Source organism: Toxorhynchites rutilus, chromosome 3, assembly GCF_029784135.1.
Source record: "Toxorhynchites rutilus septentrionalis strain SRP chromosome 3, ASM2978413v1, whole genome shotgun sequence".
Classification (NCBI taxonomy): domain Eukaryota; kingdom Metazoa; phylum Arthropoda; class Insecta; order Diptera; family Culicidae; genus Toxorhynchites; species Toxorhynchites rutilus.
Window position 1 is genome coordinate 19,820,771 of NC_073746.1, and position 22,278 is coordinate 19,843,048.

Genomic DNA, 22,278 nt, shown 5'->3' on the forward strand with positions numbered 1-22,278 from the left:
CAAGCAGAAACTATCCAAGTTTGCCAAAAAGTACATGGTGTGGCAAGCGATCTGCTCTTGCGAAAAGCGGAGCGCCCCCTTCGTGATGATCGGCACGGTAAACGGGCAGGTTTACCTTAAGGAGTGCCTACAGAAGCGCCATCCGACCATCTTCTGGCCGGATCTCGCTTCGTGCCACTATTCAAAGGACGTGTTGGAGTGGTACGAAGCCAACGGGGTCACCTTCGTGCCAAAGGAAATGAACCCGCCCAACGCGCCGGAGCTTCGCCCAATAGAGAAATATTGGGCGATTATGAAGCAGGCCCTCCGGAAGAACCCAAAAGTTGTCAAATCGGAGGCGGACTTCAAGAGAAAATGGATTTCTGTTCAAAAAAAAAACAACAACCTGACGTTGTACAGAACCTTATGGACGGGGTAAAGAGGAAGGTGCGAGCATACGGGCTTGGGCTCGAAATATGAATAAAAAGAAAATGCCAAAAGTTGTTTAATAGTTTTTATTTTACTGTCTAAAATTTTCAAAAGGATCGGTCTACTGGGCGAATTTCTACAGCGTTTTTTCCGTGATGCAATTTGATGTGACACACCCTTTAGTTGACGTTATCATCGTAAGTAAGTGACCGTAACCGTAAGTAATTACCGGATTTCGATGCATTACGATACTGCTGAGATTTTTCCTCTTTGCCATATTTGGAATTTCCAGCACTGCCAACTTCGTTTTAATGATTGCTATATAAGTCTTAACGGTTGTTCTTCATACTTTTGTTTTGTTTTCCTTCATATGTTTGAAGTTTGAACATTCAAGAATATACCACAGAAAGGACTTTTCGAAAATCTCATTATTTACCGTGTTATAGCCACTTCAGTGAGGCGTTATCTAATTTAGTACGGCCTTGCCACAAGACTTTGAAGCATTTTGCATTGTTTCTGGAAACTACTTTTTCCAAACTGTCGTGCACGATATCTCAAGTTTTACTGAGTCGATTTATTCCAAAGTTGTAAATAAATTATTTTCTTCTCTCTATCGCCCAAACCATTAAAAATATTATTTTTAAATTTGACTGTTATTAAAAAAAATAAAGCATCATAAAAACTGGACAAAAAAGCAAGATTTAGTTTTCAAACGTCTGCCATTTTGGTTCCAAGATTTGTACCATAGCGGCATCTCAACTGATTCAGAATCTGTTCAACTTTTTTGTTCCAAAAAACCTGAAGGACTGTAATCGTGTTCGCCAATGCGAACTTTTTTTTAACCTTCTCACTTCGCCTTCGCTCGTACCTATTCTAATTTTGAATATTTTTTCCGTTTAGTTCTTGTTGTATTGTTAAAAGATAATTACAAAAACTAATAATGGATAGTAAAAATATAATGGCTCAAAAAACAACACAATACGAAATGCTATAGACAGAGGGGTTCCGGGACTCGAACTACCTCACCACATTAGTCGATGGTGAAACATTTATCTGGAGGATTTTTGTTCCGCCTCTTGTATACTATAATGCGCCGGATCCCAAGTCACTGAGAGTGCGTGTTTTGAAACTCTAAATCACATCCGTGCCCTCAATCATCAACTCTTCCCACCAGATTTGGCATCATGTTTGTGTTCTATTCTCCCACAAATTAAGACAAAATTGAACACACATTTTTTGATGCCGCTGGATCCATTCGAACGGCTGATTGGTCAAACGAATCGTTGACACCATTTCTGAAAATGAGCTAGAGACCGCATTTGAAATTATCCTCAATCGGAGCAAAAATGTATGAAAGCTGGATGAAACTACTTTGAAGATCAACAAATATTGGAATATCTTGTTGAAAAAGTCCATTTTCAAACTTCTGGACATGATGAATGTGAAAAATGGTTTTCACGAAAAAGAAATCTGTATCAAACGGACGGCCAATTTGCACACCAATAGTAATCATTAAATGGAGAAATTAATAACGAGAAAAAAACAAATTGAATTCGATATGTTGTCGATCTTTAGTATATTTTTTTTCAGTTTTTCGGCAAGTATTTAACCAAAGTTATCTTATTCGACAGAGGCTTTCGTTAGTTTTCAGAATTCACAAATGATTATTGTGAACTAAACGTCTCCTTGAAAGGCAACAGAGCACAAAAAGTCACTCTGTGAAATGTGAACTGACATTCAGGTCAAATCATTTTAAGTTATATTTCAATTATCAATAATTTCAATAATTCGAATGGCACTTCAGGACACAATAGATGAAATTGGCCTGATTGAATCAGATCTATTCGTAGTGAAGCTTCTAGTATGAATAATTCAGGAAGATGGACCAGAGCAAACTACAGTGGACCTCGATAATGAAACCACAGCAGTAGAACTCCTCGGCTCGGGCTGCTCAAGCGCACTCTTTCTTTCAATGAGATCGGAGTGAAACGACCCAAAAAAAATTGAATCTCTGCACGCTGCAACAAGCTCAAAATTAAAAATGTCAGCCGGAGCTCCTTCAATGAAGGCTGTCAAGTCAAAGTCGTTAATGTTTACACAGATGGAGATAAGGAATAGTTTTGTCTCTTAAATATTCATTCTTTGAAAAAAAAAATCCTTAAAAGTGCGAGCCGAAACTTCGTTCCGTCAGATTGGAGAATTTGACATCATCTCTTCATTTTGAATCTAGCACAGAGACTTGTCTTGTGCCACCTTTTTGAAAATTGAATTATCCAGCTAGAGAAATTTTCATTGAACTATCCATGTCAACTAGCAACATTAGTTATTTTTTTCCTCAAAACTAGATTGAAATCATATTTTGAGACAGACCGATATACGCAGCAAGCGAATGGTTGCTTAAAATGTCATAAATATTATTTTTGCATAACATTAAGGCTTCCATCCTAACAATTTTTGAAGAAGTACATACATCATTTGCAACGAGTTATGAGAATGATTTGAAGTTTCGGTTCACATATATTGTATTACTAACTAAATAAACCGAAAATCCATCGAACAGTACAGGTTATTCGATCGGAAAGTTTCAATAATGATGAAGACTTGAATTAACTCAAAACAAAAAGATACTTACTCAATCCTAACATGAGTAATGATAATGAATTTTTGAGTGGCACTGAAAAAAATAACGAATAAAATTCGATTCCAAATCTATTATTTGTTTTGTAGCAAGAAAATTCCCACGGAGCACATAGTACGCAGCAATGCACAAATTATTCTAGTGTCATTATCATAATAGAATGTTCTCTTTTACAGTTGTCTCAGATAACGATATAGAAATAGGAAAATGATCAACTTTTGGAATATATTCGCCAAAACAGGTTTGTCGTCTATCGTACGTAAGTCTCCCTTTGATTCGCGTTTTTCCGCAACAGAGAATGAAATCAGTCCTCGACGGAACGTTTTATCCGTTTTAATAAAAGAGGATTGACTCGATGTCTGCTCCGTTACATTTTTCGTAGAGTGACCCCCCTATATGGAAATCAAAGACGTAGTCCTACGTCAAAATGGTGATATCGAAAAGACTCGTTTCCATAATTCAGAAAACTAAAGATCTAAATCTAAAGAGGAAGACACTTCGAGATAGACTCCTTCCTTCTAGCATCAACCAACCGAAAAAAAAAGTAGAAGGGTCTGAGCCTAGGGGTACGGACGGAAGTTTGACGTAGTACTGTTATTGCTCAGAGCACTTGATTATTTTAAATTCTTTTCATTGTTCAGAAATCTGTTAGTTTAACTCTTTTGAAACTCTAAATAGAAGCCCTGAAAAGGGCCGTTTGTTGTATGTACTCATAACCTTTACACGGTTTGTAACGAACAAAGAAAGACAATAAGCTTCTGATAGGAAGTTCAACTATCTAACTGAAAATGATTAATGAATATCAGTGGGACACATAACAGGGTGGAATGGTAGATGAAGTACATGTGAATCGATAAACAAAACAAATATATCGTCATTGATTACATTGAATATGAAATTTATGGGGAAGAAACGTAAAAACAAGTTGGAAAAATTCACGATTTCGTGATGTTTTGAGGTAAAATACACATGAAATCGTGAATTTAATGGATAGCTATGGTGTTGTGATTTCTTTCCATTGTCTTATTCTTATTATCAGGTATCGGGAGCAGTAGCTTTTTCGGTGAAATAATGTTCTTTTGCAGACTATTACAATTAAGTAATTGAGAATTATAAATCTGCGTCATGAAGAATATTGATATTTCGTTTCGTTTCATTTTTGTGATGCGATGTAATGCCGATCTCAAAAATTCTTCACATGACAATCGATACCTCCTCCTAATTAATGAACGAGCACTGTATGGGTGACACTTTCCTCGTTGCTTTGATGAAATCTTGCATGAAGTGATGCATGAAATCTTGCTTCTGATTGCTTTAATATCTTGCTAATTTGTTAGACAGATCGAATTATTGCACGCAATTTTGTGTTACATACAACATTCATGGGAACGAAATTGAAAGAAAGAATGCGTAATACATGATTTACTTTCGCATCCGCTAGCAAAACATACCTCTTTTATTTGTTAAATTGCTCACTTGTTTCATTATTTACACCGTTGATGTCTCAGGCGAAAAAAATGCTGGATAAATTTTCCGTCTAATGGTATATATTCTAACATATATCGTAAAAGCGATTCTGCGTAATATGCATTTGAAAACTCTTAATAAACGTTACATTTTTCGTAGAGTGACCCCCCTACATAGAAATCAAAGACGTCAAAATGGTGATATAGAAAAGACTTGTTTCCATAATTCAAAAAGCTGACAAACAAACAAATTGTAAAACGACTAGTATCTATTTATTTGGGTAAAGGCGGCTTGCGTAGTAAAAAAATGCGCAATTGGCCGCTTTGACGAACACCGTGCGCACCAATAATGCCTTCAAATCAGCACCGCCAGCTTTCAGCGTTCCTCCGCTGCAACCACCGGCAACCGATTCGAACAATCTCATCTCCGGTGCAACACCTCCTAGGAAGTGCACAAACAGGTTCCCCAATCAATCAACGCACAACGCGATCATCATCAGTTCATTTACACCGCCGTCGCAGGCCGTTGCGTATCTCGTTTTCCATTGTAACTTCCCATCTCGATTAAAAATGATACCTGGGCTCGGTCGAAACGTTCGTCCAATGTGTCCACTTTCAATTTCCAGCCCGAACTCAGGGACATCACGGCGGAGGGATGGCATCAATTAACTCGGCGGTGGCGGTGAAAAACTGCCACAACAACATTCAGTGCCCGGCTGAAGACATTACCGGCTGCCGAAGGTCTGTGTCTCGAACGGAGCGAACTAGTTTTCCCAGTTTGGGAAAATTATGATGCCAATTGAATAATAGCAGAGGCGGCTGAAGCATAAATTCCGCGCGTAGACTCACTCGAAATGGAGATTACTACACATCAATTAAGTAAGCCGAGGGCGCACGTGTGTCCGGACATTCGTGGACATTCGCGACGACAGCTGGCCACGGATAACCGATCGATGAACTTTCACTTGATACACTCTGCGACGAGAGGCTACCTTGAACGCACCCTAATGGCATAAGTGATGTCGCACCAGTTTTTGATGCGCTTTCGCCGCGGAAAGAAACGTCTCATAATTAAAAACAATTACGCCAAATTGCGTCCTGACGAGCTGTGCTGAGCTCGAGGGGGGTGCGAGGGGATTTCTGTCGTCGGTCAACGACAGCGACACCGCGGCAAGCATTAGCATAGCAATTAGCGCCTCGGCGTGATTGCGGGATCTTGAACTTGAGTTGCGGATTGCATTCTATGGTATTTTTTTCTACGAAAAAAAAAAGATTAAAATGTGGCACCAAGGCGCCGATAATTGCTCTCCCACAGAAAATGATTGATCATTACGGGGCTCGATGGCACCTGCCAGTGGCCGTTACCATTCGGGACTAATTGATCGTCTCCTCTGGGCTGCGATGCAGCTGAGGAGTTTTGGGCAACCACGATGCAACAAACGCAAAGGTAGGAAAGAAAACCTTTTGTCCGATAGAGACCACTTAAAAGATCATCCCAAGTCAAGTTCAAAGGCGTGTGAATTTGGTGTGTCTATTGTTTGGGATGATGGAATAATAACAAGAAACGGAGTGACGCAGACGCAGCAGCAAAAAAAAAAGTGTAGCACCGAAATGATCTATTGTCGGTCGGACGGGGGACGGACAGACGAAGAGCTCGAATTTTATGGCATTTTATGATGAATTGAGATGAAAATTGCGAGATAATTTCGGGTGTCTTCCGCTAAAAGGTCTTTGCACCTCTCGGCTGCAGCCAGTGCTGCTGCTACTCTAGTCGCAGGAGTGCAGGAGGAAGACAGAGAACCGAAAAGTTGGTGATTTGATCGGTTTTTGGGCTTGAGTGACAGGAAGGTTCGAAATTCTGGTGTTGCCAGGATGGGAAAGTCAAGTTGTCGGGAGGTCGGATTGCACAAAATTATTGCTTAAAAGTCGAACGCCTCCTCGAAAGGATGTGAAAAGCAAACCATCGTGAATCTGTAGGAGTCGCTGTAAAACTATTTGCGACCAAGCGTTGAATTTGACAACAAAAAGAAGAAAAAAACATCAATCCGATTCATGCCTGATTAGGATGTTTGGAAAATATGAGATCGTATTGCATATTTGCTAGAACCCAGGTGACAGACAGAAAAGATTATAATAGATCTTCAAAGTGATACAAACTTAAAAGACAACCATATTCATATCCACATTATCAGCTCACACGCAACTTTGAAACAAATGTATACAACGTAACGTAATGATGAATGTATTACCTTTAAAAGATGGACAATGAATGAGAGTGGATCATTTGGAAATTCTAATTCGTAGAAAGTCAGAAATTTAACAGCATCAATTAGACAAAAAACAGTAGAATGTAGGCATACGTTTACTTTTGGGTCAAAATTCAATCGATTGGAAGCTGAAAGTTCTACCAAAACGATACAGGGAACAAATGATCCAATCTGTGGACCGAAACGAAATGCAGTTATACTGTTTAATCGTAATCCAGAGGATGCCTTATTTATCAATTCGATATACAGTTCAACTACTGCAAATCGTTGATAAAATTACACCTTGCTGGCTCCAGAAAATCTTTAGATTTATTTTATAGAACAGTCTCTGACTTTTGCACGTTTGATTGACGTTTTGAAAGTATGAAAAAGCCAAGTAATCGACAGTTCAGTTTGTAAAATAATTTCAACATTAAAATAATAACGATATAGAAATATACCTTAGAATTACGAAGCTTAGAAAATTTTCTGAACGTTGGAAAGCAAATCAGATTTTTTTCATAACTGAGGAATGAGAGAGACTCAGACTTTTATATGATTTTCGGATGCTCAAAACATTAATCAAAACGATATAGAGAATCAGGGTTGCCACATCTACAGAATATTCTGTATTTTAGAGATTTTTGGCCAAATTTGAGATACAGAATTACAGATTTTCAGCTAAGATATATTTTTTTAAAAAATTCAATATTTAAATTATTACAGTGCATTTTTTATCTACCTCCTTACTAATAAACTTTTTTTTCATTGATTTATCTTGATTGATAAAAATGTTGAACCATATGCCAAATTTATATTGATAAATTGAGCATTCAAATGGCAAAGTTCAACAAAACCATGTAAAAACACCATACAATTTATAGAATTAGAAAAACAAACATTTTATGATTTATGTTGTTGTATTGATACGATTTTAACAACCCATAAATAAGAATACATTCAAAATGAAGGTTTGTTTAATTTATCATTTTTTCGCTGGTTTTTTTTGATACAGATTTTTTATACAGATTTGTTTTTGCTAAAAATACAGATATACCGGGTTTTTTCAGGAAATTTTAGAGAAATAAATGAGGCAACCCTGTAGAGCATCGATATGTGGATCGAATGGAAAGTTGAAGTTTACCTGTTTACGATTGCTATCTTTTGAATGCTGAATCAAATCAATCAATATTGTTAAAATCAATGTTGTTAAAATCGAATCAAATTTGGAAACTCTCCAGCTGTTTTAGGATGGATATCTTCGAAGTTTGTTCGTCTGATGGAGGCTCGGGAAATATAAGCCATCGTCATTGTTGAGAGAGATCAAATTTCTCAACACCTTCTAGAAGCTAGATTCTTAGAAAGACGAAGAGAGTAATAGAAGAAACAGCGAGTCTTTAAGACTTGATTTTAATTTGTAATGTATTCAAAGGCTGCGAAAAAATATACAGTAGATAAAATCCTAATTACAATAGAAAAATTGACAAATCTGAACCATGAATGCGATGAAAAAAAATCGGATTAAAAATTCGAAAAACCGCATTCCGATTATATTTTTGGCATTGAGATTAACCTGTTTTCATTTTTTTTATCGAACTCATACTTTAGTTTCATCAATTTGTCATTCAAAATTACTGAATTGTATATATCTCTATATCACTTTGAACAATAAATAAAAAGTTGAATTACGATTTATTCGGATATAAAAGTATTTCTACTCGATTCACAGTTTATTTTAAATAACCTTCGAAGTTAATTCTTCGAGAAATTGAAATAACCAATGATTGTTTGAAGCTGAACGACTTTTTAGCATTATAAAGAGAGCAATCCAGAAAAATATTTAAAAATATATAGTTTCGTCAATTTATCATTTTAAATTACTCAATTATATATCTCTTTATATCACTTTGAACAATGAATAAAAGGTTGGATTATGATTTATTCGGATTTAGCGGTATTTCTACTCAATTCACATTATTTTGAATGATTTTTTCAAAGTCAGTTTTTCGAGAAATTGAAGCGACCAGTGATTGCTTGAAGCTGAACGACTTTTTAGCATTATAAAAAGAGCAATTCAGAAAACTATAAACCCAATAAAATTACTGTCAATTGTTCACCATGAGATGATTGATTATTGAAAGTGATGTAAAGTGACAAACAGATGAAAAAAAAAATAAATTTACCAAACAGAATTGCAAATTCGATTAAAGCAAAACTATGTAAAAATCATGTCTTATTTTTAAAAAAGCTGCATCTTGGAATACCTTCAATTTTATTATGAAGAACATCTTTTAAATATCGCGCGGCTTTGGATGAATTGATAAGTACAACATAAGACATTGGAATTCGTTCTAAAAACATTTCTTTAATCTCCTTGCGTCCTCGACGGACTTTCGGATGTATTGTAAAGAACATATTAATTTTGTTTATCTGATGAAGATTAGAAAAAATGGGAAAGTCAAGTGAAGACCATGGCATAATTTTAGATTTGTTCCGAAGAACAATTTCTGAATTTGGAGCGTCAGATTGCAGCTCGAAAAGCATGGAAAATTCAAGTCAAGAATCATATTTTTTCCTCTGAAACACATACTCTATGTATTGGCGCTTAGAATGGATGAAAAAAGTCATGTTATTGAGTTATATTTCCATATGATTTTAGGTAGCCAAACTTAATAAATCGCACATTTAAACTATTTCGAATTATAACTATAAATATAGCTGACTGAGAGAGTCCAATTAACGAAGAATGAAATCATTCGATGATTACTAAAAGTCAATTACATTTTAAGGGAGCCCCTACCTGGAGGGCCAAGATCACATAAGTTTTTGACGATTTCTTATGTCATTCATGTCAAAATACATTCTTATATGCAGGAAACAAAATTCAGCAGAATCAGTCGTAGTGAGAAGATGAGAATATCTTATTTTTTAAAGACAAAATTTCCAATACCTTACCTTAATACCTTAAAACAACTAAAAAAAATCTAACTTTTGTTGAAGCAGACTGTGGAAAGACGGAAATGTATAGGGAAAAGAATTTCTAAATGATCACATGAAGCTTAGCGAGGGAATATAGTGGTACAAAAAACCTTTCATCAAATGAAAATGCAGCCAAATTGTCTCGAGATGGATTACGATTGACGAGTTATGTAAAAGTAGGTACAGTAGAACTACTTCAAATTGTTAACATAATTCAACATAATTGGCTTCGGGAAACCTTCCAATTTTGAGCTGAAACACATCTTCCAAATTTTGCACATCTTATTGGGGCTCAGAACGGGTGGAAACGTCAAACTATCGATAGATTGAATAACCACAAAATTTCTAGAAGCTGAATGTAGCTAATCGCACAATTTAACTATTTCGTATCAAAACTACAAAAGTTCCTTTGTCTGATTCGGGTTTATAGCTGAGCAATTCCACTCCAAATCATTATCATATGACCGATTTTAATTACGACTGGCTTAAGATGGTGTGTAGAAAAATTGAACTTTTTTTCAAAAAACCATAACTAAAAATCAAGATGTGTGATTAACATATGATATGCGGCAAAGTTATTGGAAAATTTTTGAACTATCCAGGAAAAATAATATATTAAATATATTGTTCAAAATTATTATTCAAAAATTTAATTTAATGTTATAAACTTCTGTATCTGAAAAGACCCACCCTTCGATATTTTTAAATATATTTTTATTAGAAAATGCTTTCAATTCAACAAATTTTGACACATTGAAACAAATTTCTAATGAAAATATATTTAAAAATATCGAAAGGTAGGTCTTTTCAGATACAAAAGTGTTGTAATTATGATTTTGGGTAAAAAGTTTGAAAAAAAATCAGAGAGAGTCGCGTCAGAATCGGCCGTTTTTCGGTTGATTCGGCGTGGAAGTGCTCAGCTGAGAAAATCAAGTTATCAAGAAATCAATCTACCAAACGATTGCTAGGAGTAATTTGCTTTTTAAGTTAGAATATAGAATATACATACTCCAAAGTACAATCCATTGAATGATGAATGGTGAATTTTAATTTTAATTTAAAAAGAGATATCTTCGAAATATTTAACAAAGACATTCTTTCGATTTGTTATAAACAAACGTGCAAATTTCGATGATTTTTGAGTCTTGAGAAAGTCTAGCTTTTTGGGAGATAAAATTGCCGAATAAATATTCAATATTCATTCAAATGATTTCTATTGATGCACAAACAATGATTGATAATAAAGTAGACATTATTTAATGCCTTTTGAAAGTGACTCATTAACGCACTGTCAAAGTCGAATGATGAATTTATTCACAAGAAAAACAAGGATATCGTTGACTTTCGAGCCAAACAATCCTCCCCTGAGGCTCGGCAGAGCTGGGGATGTCAAGTTGCTGAGAGTTCGAATTAGCAAATGACTACAAGAAGCCAAGTGGCTTCAACAGGGAGACATATACATATAATCATTATCTTTCAAAAATACTCCGATTTATTGAAACGACCTTTAACACAAATGGGTTGTCTGAAATTGAATTCAAAACTAGAGAACGATGACAAAATCTAGCTTTGAGTGATTGAATTGTAAAATTGTTACTTGAAGCCGAACGTCTTTTCGAAAGGAATAAAGAAAACAGAACAAACGCTCCGTGCATCGAAATAAAATGGATATTACCCATTTCAAATTAAAATGCATTATTAGTTCAAAATGTTGCCCAAATCGAATGATGAACCTTAGGAAATGTTTCAATGGGCATTACAAAGGGTAACGTCGAATTTTACTCATCTGATTGAGACTTGGAAAAGATGGGAAGGTTAAGATGCTGAGAGATCAAATTGCTCGAATGAATGCTACAATTTTAGTGTCTTCCCCACACCTGAGAAAGCAATTCAACGCATTCTGAATCGAATAAGAGTACTGTTAAGCTCCTCCAAATTGTTCAACTATTTCACAACATTTGCAGGACCATATGATAAATTTCATGTAAAATAAAATTTTGTATTTCAAAGCTACCAGTTCTACGATTTTTTTTTTTGTATTTAATCAAAGATCGCATCTGTCTGAGATTGGTTAAGGATGGAAAATTCATGTTGAATCGCCATGAAATACTATTTTTACACTATTTCAAATTGATATCCATTGATGGATGGCTCTGATAATCAGATAAATAGTTTCGGAGCTCGGAACTCGGAGCTTTGGATGGGTGGCAAAGTCGAGTTGTGAAGTAGCATATTAACATAATTAACAAATCAAATAACAAAAAAAAGCGAGCTTCTGATTTATCGTTAAAAAAGCTTCAATTGACATGCCTATATTCAATAAAATCGTTTCTTTGGTTAAGGCATATTTTTGTTTATATTTGTTATACTCGTACCCTTCCTATAATATAATCATGTTTGATAAAAAAAAATCAAATAATTACATCTTCCATCATAGACAATGAAATGGTTGTAGTGAGTAAGATCAAACGAAACATTAAAAAAAGGAGAGGACGGAATAACCCATCATCTGTTTGTCTTTCATTATATATAAATAAATGGTCATGACCATTTAATTTCTATGAATTTCGAAACTGTTGATGTTGATGTTTCATCTGAATCAATTTCAAACAAATCAAGAGTTACAAAATAAGACTTACAAAAAGTTTGCTTTGAGGTTAACAATTAAGGAGGAATACATAATAGAAAACCTCATTTATTAATCTAGTGCTCATTCGATTCTTCATATTGATAATGTATTCTACAACAAATTTAACCACAGAGCAAGGCATGCGAAATTTCTGTCATAAATAACATCAAGAATAAGAAAACTAAATTTTTGAGTGGTATTGTTTATTTTATTCTCATACAAATAACTGGTGATAAACACTAAGACAAGCCCTAATTTGTTGAATTTTCATAATTTCTCACATGCGAAACAAAAGCATCAATACATCATCTTGGATTTGATACAAGAACTTTGATTTCTATTCTAAGAATAAGCTTCAGGCCCGAAATACAGATAATATTATAATTTTCATAATAACGTTTTCACACAATGTAGTGAAGATTAGTGGATCTGTTAAATAGAGCCATTAATCGTTTGAAGAACCTTTGCATACATAATTCCGTTTTTTTTTTTTTTGTAGTTTATCCGACTCAAGAAAATACTTTACGATACTTTACACATGTTTTACGACGCAAACATGTTAGTAAACATATTCCTTATGATGGGCGCAACTACGACTCCCAACTCAATTAAATGGTGCCGGAAAGTTGCTAATTTCCCTCCCCTCGCACAAAAATACATCGGCAGTGAACCTCGTCTAGAAAGTTTCTCCCAAGACACTATCGAAGACGTTCTTTTCCCACGGTCACGGGAGGATGCCCACCCCTTGGCAAATAGCGCCTCCTCGCCGGGGGAATTTTCTTTCACACCCGACTGACTTTCCTCCCAAGAAAGCACCTCACCGCAGTAGTCGTCATAAGAACAACAACAAAAAAGGCGCGGATCGTTCACACGCTGCTCACGGGGGTGTATCCATTCACCGGGGGGCGGCCAAGCGGCAAAATTCCCAAACAGTCAACAACCCATTGCACTTGGCGAAGAATTTATGAACCATATACTCACATCATCCTCATCCACGTAGCTGTACAGCTCCAGATTATCGATCCGGACGGTGCCCTGGAAGGGGTAGCACAGGGTCCCCTGGGCGATCGTCGTGTTCGACCAAACGGTCGCCGTTTGCTCGCGGGAGTTGCGCGCCCCAACGCCGGTCACGGCCAGGGCAAACTCCTGCGGTATCAACACACAGGTCTCCATCGCACAATCACTCCGAAAATCAATCAAAACACTTGCACTGAAGTCATGCACTTGCGAGCCCTTTTATTCTGTTGCTGATCTGTTTCGCTCTCTTTCTTTTGGCACAAATCGAATCACTCAGCTTTCACTACCGGTCACTGACAGCTGACATTGCTCTCAAACGACAAAGTTTGCTCCGGCGGATGATCTTCGATCAGAACCATAAATTACTCTTATCATTTGTGGGGGTGTGTAACAATAATAAAACTTCTTCAACGTTCAGGTACCGCGGAGCGCGGAGTTATTGCACAGTAATTCAGAACCGATGCCGACGGGGTTCGGAAAAAAGGGAGACTGACAAAAACCCAAGACCAAGTCCTCTCGGGCGTCGTGATCACTTCGAATGCACTTTCACGACGCGAACTGACAATAACAACAGAATCACACTGCACAACAAACTGTGTGGACCAGACTGAGAGTCCCAGAACCCAACGACGACCTTTCGGGGGAAAACAAAACCGATGGAGAACAAAAAACCCGAAACGAAACGAAACGCGGAAGGGAGAGAGCCCTGTTAGATAGCCAACCCGCTGGTTCGACGTTTGCACAAACACTGTTCGCTCGAGATCGTCGCGATCTAACCGTGACCTTCTTGGAGCAGCAGACCCGTGTGTGGTGATCGATACAGTTTCTGTTGTTGTTTTCCGATTCTGCTCTCAACGAGCGAGAGCATAAAGCTCGCCCTAACTAAGTCTGCTGTAACTGCTGCCAACCAACCAACACAGCGACACCTCAACAAGTCAGGGAACCTGTCCGGCGCAAAAGCATACAACGCAAGAGAGCAAACCCGCACCCCGTAACCTGTTGCGTACTCAGCACGCGTAAGGTGCTTCTACACCACGATCTCCCTCATTCCACCGCCTTTCCGTCCCGACCAACACCAACACAGGCGCACACCACAAAGATCACCCCGCGGATCACTATGAGCCACTCTGCGGTAAAGTACCTTCTTCTTTCGCTATTCCCTTTGTTTGTTCATCGCGTGGTTCGCTTTGTGTAACGTCTTCTGTCTCCGCCTTGGATTTTTAGTTCAAATACCGAACTTGATCGATTCTCTCTCTCTCTCTCTCTCTCTCCTTTTGCTTCCTTCGTCGATCGGGATCCGTTACCGAAAGCTCTCTCTCGCATCGTTTCTCTCCCGATCACGAATCCGAATCACCTTCGATTCTTTGTGTGTTCCCGATCGTGCTCGAGCCTTGTTGTTGTTGGTCATCGACGCATAAACTTCATTGAGTCTGAGATTTTGTCATCCCTTTCACGCACACGCTCTGCTTCCTCTCGCTCTCACTCGCTCACAGCCAGTGCTCAACCAATCGAACCCTTCGCTCTGATTGGTGCGAATCTGTGTTCCGTCACCGATTTGGGGTGGGATCACATCGATCGTGGTTTTTTGTTTCTCTCACTCTCTCTCCTCCGTAAACACTTTTCACTCCCAACCAGTTTATTGAACACCCTTCGATCGGTGATCACGTTTTGTTCTTCCCCTTCTCGCCTCCCTCGAACCCCCACCAACCGTTCCGCTTCGCCGTACCCGTGAGCAATCTCATTAAAAACACAACTGTGTTTTTCCACCTCGTTTCCCTCCGTTCCACCGAACCCACCCCCCCAAAAGGGATAACGAACCGAAACGAAAGCGCGCTCTCGCTACTGGGATGCGGCCGCTGATTCTGCTGCTAGTGGCTTCCGTTGGTCGGAGTGGTATGCCGAACATAAGCAGCGCGATTAACGTGAAACTGTGGCTCCTTGGCTTACGCTCCTCTTGCGGATTGTGATTTGCTCTGCCCTGGCGGTGGAGTCTTCTTCTGCTTTCCTGTGTTTTGTTGCGCTCAATCGGTCAATCAGTTCGCTTCCTGCCGCAGGAGCAGAAGTAATCACAGCTTCGGTTCTGTGGTTCTGCGTGGTACGCGTAAATGTGCCGGTGACGATCGCGGGTACATGTCGAGGTTGATGAGCCGCCGCGCGTAACTCCCAGCAGTCAATTGAGATTACATCAATGGGTGGGTCGCACGAGGGCAAAAAAAGTTGCGTTATGCGCGAGGGTTCATTCATACTGCGATTGCGCTACGAGTCGTTGTTGCGGGAAATCACACGGGGAGCAGTTCATTGATGGGTTGGGGAGATTTTTTCACTTGATAGGACTAGGCGTTTTTGGTTAATTTCATTTGTATATTTATTCTTGAATTTTTTCTTAGCGTTCAACTAAAACTCGTGGAATCCCAGATCACCTACGCTCCGATTCTATTCCGCCGATATTTTCGGCAGAATATGGGAAAGTTGGATCTGATAAAATGTTCTTTACTGACGGTTCATTCATAAACGGGTCCACTGGCTTCGGCATCTTCAATGAAAATTCCAGTGCCTCTTTCAAACTCAAAGATCCTTGTTCCGTGTATGTCGCTGAACTGGGTGCGATATATTACGCATTAGGGATCATTGAAACATTGGCCATCGACCACTATTTTATTTTTTCAGACAGTCTCAGCTCAATAGAGGCAATCCGCTCAATGAAAGTTGATAAACGCTCATCTTATTTCCTAACAAGAATAAGACATCTATTGAGTGTTTTGGTCGAAAAATTATTCAAGATTACCTTAGCATGGGTTCCCTCTCATTGCTCTATTCCGGGGAATGAGAAAGCGGACACGCTAGCTAAGGTGGGCGCTTTAGAAGGCACTCTTTTTGAAAGGCAAATTGCTTATAATGAATTTTTCCACATTCCTCGTCAGCACACGCTCGTAAGTTGGCAGCGCATGTGGAGTGGTGATGAGTTCGGTCGTTGGTTACACACGATTATCCCTAAGGTCTCGACGAGTGCATGGTTCAAGGGATTGAATGTAGGTCGTGATTTCATTCGCGTGATATCTCGGCTTATGTCCAATCACTACAACCTAAACGCGCATCTTTATCGCATTGGGCTCGCAGCAAACAATCTGTGTGATTGTGGCGATGGCTACCACGACATCGAGCATGTTGTCTGGTCGTGTATCCGGTTCCATGCTGCTCGCTCTCAGCTCTCTAGAGCACTGAGAGCACAAGGCAGACAACCGGAGATCCCCGTCCGGGATATCTTAGGTAGCCGTGATCCTGATCTTCTGCTTCATCTATACCTGTTCCTCAGAAACGCCGATGTCAACGTTTAATGATGTTTCCTTCGTTGTGTCCCCGTTTCATATCCCTCCTATCCGATCGATAAACTTTTACTTAGTCGCGGCAATACATACACACACTCTTTACAGATGCACGGGCCGAAGGTTGTGCAGTCCACTGATCATTCAACAAGAGTCAAAGGTTGTACCGCTCATGACAACTCTACACGAGCTGATGATTGCGCCGGCTAGTGACCATTCTATCCTGGATTCCTCGAGTCGAGAAAGACGCACCACGCTAGATATGGGGTACAGACTAGGGGGGCGTTGCTGATTAAAGGGTGTGTCACATCAAATTGCATCACGGAAAAAACGCTGTAGAAATTTAATTTTTAGGAATTATATCTTCAGCTTTCGCTTATAATCAGATAAGAGTGTATAGATCACGTTGGCCATGCTTCACTGTCAATTTTTCGTAAATTTGGAAAAATGTCGTCGAACGAAAAAGAGCGTCGTGAATTAATCCTGCGCACTCATTTCGAGAATCCAGAGTTGTCATATCGGGACATCGATAAGATGCTGGGAATCGTCCAATCCACGGTCAGCAGAGTACTAAAACGATACTTCGAGAACCTAACCATCGACCGGAAGGTGAAGAACGGCAAAAATGGATGCTCCGTCAGTGAAAAAGATCACAAGCGCGTAGTTAAGCAGTTTAGACGTGATCCGAGAAGTTCGGTCCGGGATGTCGCCAATAAGCTGAATTTGTCAAGTTCATTCGTCCAGCGGACCAAGCAGCGGGAGGGCCTGCGTACATACAAGGTTCAGAAGGCTCCTAACCGCGACGAAAGGCAAAACATGGTGGGGAAGACGCGAGCCCGGAAGCTGTACACCGAAATGCTGACGAAGCCACATTGCCTGGTAATGGACGACGAAACCTACGTCAAAGCGGACTTTCGTCAGCTGTCGGGCCTGTTGTTCTTCTCCGCAGAGGACAAATTCAGCGTTCCGGAGGAGATTCGCAAGCAGAAACTATCCAAATTTGCCAAAAAGTACATGGTGTGGCAAGCGATCTGCTCTTGCGAAAAGCGGAGCGCCCCCTTCGTGATGATCGGCACGGTAAACGGGCAGGTTTACCTTAAGGAGTGCCTACAGAAGCGCTTACTACCACTATTGAAGCAGCACGAGGGCCCGACCATCTTCTGGCCGGATCTCGCTTCGTGCCACTATTCAAAGGACGTGTTGGAGTGGTACGAAGCCAACGGGGTCACCTTCGTGCCAAAGGAAATGAAACCGCCCAACGCGCCGGAGCTTCGCCCAATAGAGAAATATTGGGCGATTATGAAGCAGGCCCTCCGGAAGAACCCAAAAGTTGTTTAATAGTTTTTATTTTACTGTCTAAAATTTTCAAAAGGATCGTTCTACTGGGCGAATTTCTACAGCGTTTTTTCCGTGATGCAATTTGATGTGACACACCCTTTAATGGTCAGCTGCATCCCAATAGGAAGTATCCCGTGTCGGGCACACGTACAGAGCATCGAAGACTGCAACATACTGTAATATGACTACTAGACCACCCGCGCGATAATAAACAAAATTCTAAATTGTTCAATGCCCCTAAGGCTATAAATCCTCCACGAAGACGCCGAGCAACGCAAGCATAAGTATTGTTCAACTACAAGCCTCTTTACTGGGCCAAGGGTCTGTTTATTATTTATGGTTGCGTAACTCGCTGCGAACCAAGCGTGATTGTACATTTGCTTTCTTTCCGCTTTGCCGCTAGCCTCGGCAAGGCCACGAATAGTAAACACATGTGCAAGAACCCCGCTGGGTGCCGGTCTTCCTTGTTATTAATTCTGGCATACGGAAGAGATGTTCCGCACATGGTTTTCTTTAGAGTGCGTCTAACCACGCCTAGAATATGAATATATATATATTATATGTAAAATAGCTAGGTACATAGGAAATAAGACAATTGAATAAAACCAATTGCCGCACAGTCGAGAAAGCTACACCAAACGTAGCAGTTAATTAGCTCGATCCGAAAGACCAAAAAGGGACTAGCGGTTACATGGCGACCTGTGACATCGGACCGCAGTGAGGTCGTGAACGAGTGTGAAAGTGAATTCTAAAATGCATTTTTTAGACCCTAGCGGTTACATTCTGAAGAACGTAACGGTAAAACAGTTAAACTGTTGAAACAATCGAGTGTAGTGTAGCACGAACAAGCAAGCTGCAGAAACAGAGTGAACGTTGAGTGAAAAAAATAATAATCGGTTTTTGTGCCTACACGGAAACACCCCCCCGTCCGAAGCACCTGAGTTGGTGTGGATATGCAACAATTGCTAATTGAGAAGAAATAGAAGAAAAGTTATGGTGAAAAAAAAACAAGATGGATAACATGACTCCAGCAAATATGACAAATTAGTTATCAAGTGTTACGAAGGATTAATTTTCCAACATCGTGGATTGCACGAGGAATTAGATGCTGGATTTTATGTGAGACACATTACATCTAGAAAGCTAAACATGGAGAAACACACAGTTGATGGAAAAATCAATTTGATCACCGTGAAATAGACCCGCCTGTGATTTCGTGGTCATCGTCCATAACACACACATCCTACACTACCAACACCGTGTGAAACAATATCACAACGGTAGAACGTTTGTTCGCACATCAGCCTACAGAACCAGGCGCACTACATCTCGTACAATTTGGATGCTGGATTCACCTGCCAGACAACCCCCCCCCCGGAGTCGAATGCAGCAGCGAAATCAGCAGCAAGGCCAGCAACGAGGACAGCAGCGAGGACAGCAGCGAGGACGGCAGTGAAATAAAGTGGAGTAAGTCAGATTCGATTAAATGAAAACAAAACCATGAAAAGCGAAAACTAAATGTAAAGCGAAACAAAGAAAAATAGTCCATATAACCTTTCTTGCAAAAAAAAAAAAAAAAAAAAAAAAAAAAAAATCGATTTGGTTCTCAAATGGGGATCAACATAGGGTAGGAGCCTGCCTGTTGGTCTCAAATGTTCCTATCTCACGCCTCCACGAAGATCATATGACGACATTTTTAGATCGGGCGTGAACTGGAAACACACACCTGGTCTTGGCTCCGAGAACGGGTGTCGAAAGTGGCTAAGTGAGGGGGTGCGAGCGAGTCAGAGCGCTATATCTCTCCCGGGGAAGGCCTCCCGGGTCATGGAGGCCTTGCCAACCCGCTGTCTCCCGGGCAAAGGAGATACACCCAGAAAATGGAGCTACGTTCACGAAGAGTAATTAGAATGCGATCACCCGAGGAGGGTCCCCGAACTGGAGCTGGTCCTGGAACGGGCGTAAGAGCGAGCGGCCAGCGGCTGGAGGGCGATGTGCAAGAGCGGGCCACCAGCCGGGTTCAACCCGAAGAGCTACCGCCACACGGAAACAGCAGCCATCGACATCACCCAAGAAACGCTGCGCCTACGAGACGTGTTGCGACTGCCAGACGACAGTCGTCCACACTTGTGGGTACCACTAGGCGCCGGATCATGTGGACACACGAAATGAATGAATTCGTGATCCGCGCCTATTACATCTGCACTGCTTTGGAGACGGACATGAGCGGTCGCCCTCGAATACTAACAATGTTCGAGGAAGCGTATCCAGAGTTCGTCGGGAGGCTTGATCAGAACGCGATGAACGCGAGGCGTAGAGCGATAGTACGCAACAACATGCTCTCCCAAACGCAAATCGACGAGATCAAGCAGCAGGTGCAGAGAGAAATAAGCTCCAGGAACAACAGAGCAAGCGATGTGTCGAGACGAAGTTCAGTACGGCTGAGCAATTCATTCGCGAGTGGGGCACGCGAATCAGCACCAGTGGAGGCCACAGTACTACAACCCCCTGAGGCGGAAGACCCACAGCCAGATCAACAACTACTACGCGATCTGGTCTTCCACTACGACGATGCGATCTCACAGTTCCGCGACACAGACCCATTGTCGCGCCCCAGGATCCCGAAGTTGCAGCATTCCCGCAGGCTGACAAGTGCAGTAAAGCTCATGAACGAGCACGTTCTTCCGCTGCACTTGGTTGATGCTGAGAACATGGAGGAGCTGCAACTGAAAGTTTACTGTGCTGCTGTGGCGACCGCCAAAAGTTTAGGATACCGTATTAGGCCAAGAGGCGGACTGCTCCAACATCTCCGTGAAAGGCGTGAGCCTCCATGGCGAAGGAGATTGGAGCAACGGATCCTAAACAAGCGCGCCGCAATTGGAAGACTGATGGCGTACAAAAGAGGCAGCAGATCGGCGAAATTATGTCGCCAAGTTGCTGTGATCGTGCGGCCTACTGAACTTCGCCAGCTGGGAGCTCACCAGCTGACGGAAAAACTCGACACACTGGTACAGCAATTGAGCGTCCTAACTAAACGGCTGAAACGTTACTCTAACTCTGCAAAGCGCCAGGAACAAAATCGGATGTTCAGAGATAACGAGAAAGCGTTCTACGACCACATTAGCGACGAGAAGCCCGACTACCGCGAAGGTTTGCCAGATATTAGCGATGTGACGAACTTCTGGGCTGGTATTTGGGAGACCCCAGTAGAACATCGCGACGGGCAAATGTGGTTAAGACGGGAGGAGGAGAGTTGTGGTGAAATTGGAGAGATGCCAGCTATCATCGTCGGAGAGAACGATGTCCGCGAAGCCTCGCGGTACCTGAGGAACTGGGCAGCATCGGGCCCCGATGGTGTCCAGAACTTTTGGCACAAGAAGCTGACCGTCGCACATCCAAAGATAGCTGAGTGCTTCAACAAGGTGCTACGTGACCCACACAACCTTCCTGAATACGCCACCCCTGGCGTCACCTTCCTCCTCCCGAAAAACAGCAACACATTGAACCCATCAAAGTACAGACCGATAACGTGCCTATCGAGTCTGTACAAAATACTGAGCAGCATAATGACCGCCAAAGTTTCTGCTCACTGCGAACAGCATCACATCATCGCAGAAGAGCAGAAAGGATGCAGGAAAAATACGCATGGCTGCAAAGACCAGGCCATCATCGACGCAGCCATAGTCGGCCAGGCGGTATATAACCAGCGGAACCTAAGTATGGCCTACATCGATTACAGGAAGGCTTATGACTCCATACCTCACTCGTTTCTCGTCCGGGTATTGGAGCTCTACAAAATTGATCCCGTCGTCGTTAGGTTCCTGCAGCATGCGATGAGGCAGTGGAGTACGTCTCTGCACCTCAGTGATGGGGAAAATGTGTTGCAGTCTAGAACGCTGCAGATAAAGAGGGGGATATTCCAAGGCGACTCTTTCAGCCCGCTTTGGTTTTTGTCTGGCACTGAACCCCCTCAGTAGGACGCTCAATAGAAACGGTCATGGCTATAAAATAAGGTTTGGCGACGGCGCCCACGAAGAAGTGACCCATACCTTCTACATGGATGATCTCAAGGTCTACGCTGATTCACGTCAGCGTCTAGGTGTAGCTATCCGGGTTGTCGAAGACATAAGCAGGGACATCTGTATGGAGTTCGGCCTCGACAAGTGTCGCTGTGTCCACCTGCTGAAAGTCAGAAGGACAACTGCTGAAAGAAAGGACAACTTACCGAATCCGGAGG

The 22,278-nt window shown here is 41.0% G+C and overlaps 1 protein-coding gene across 2 annotated transcripts in view; it reads right to left on the bottom strand.

The window, feature by feature from the left end:
* The window catches only part of LOC129779881 (zinc finger protein 79-like), a 43,979-nt gene extending 29,705 nt beyond the window's left edge, over positions 1–14,274 (bottom strand). Inside the window, exon 1 of one of the 2 annotated variants that reach the window (XM_055787626.1) lies at positions 13,348–14,272. In XM_055787626.1, the coding sequence (XP_055643601.1) occupies positions 13,348–13,539 (192 nt within the window). In that variant the 5' untranslated portion in view covers positions 13,540–14,272. Of the gene's footprint in view, positions 1–13,347 lie in introns of both variants that reach the window. The other variant, XM_055787627.1, reaches the window with a different exon arrangement.
* Positions 14,275–22,278: the final 8,004 nt, after the last annotated feature.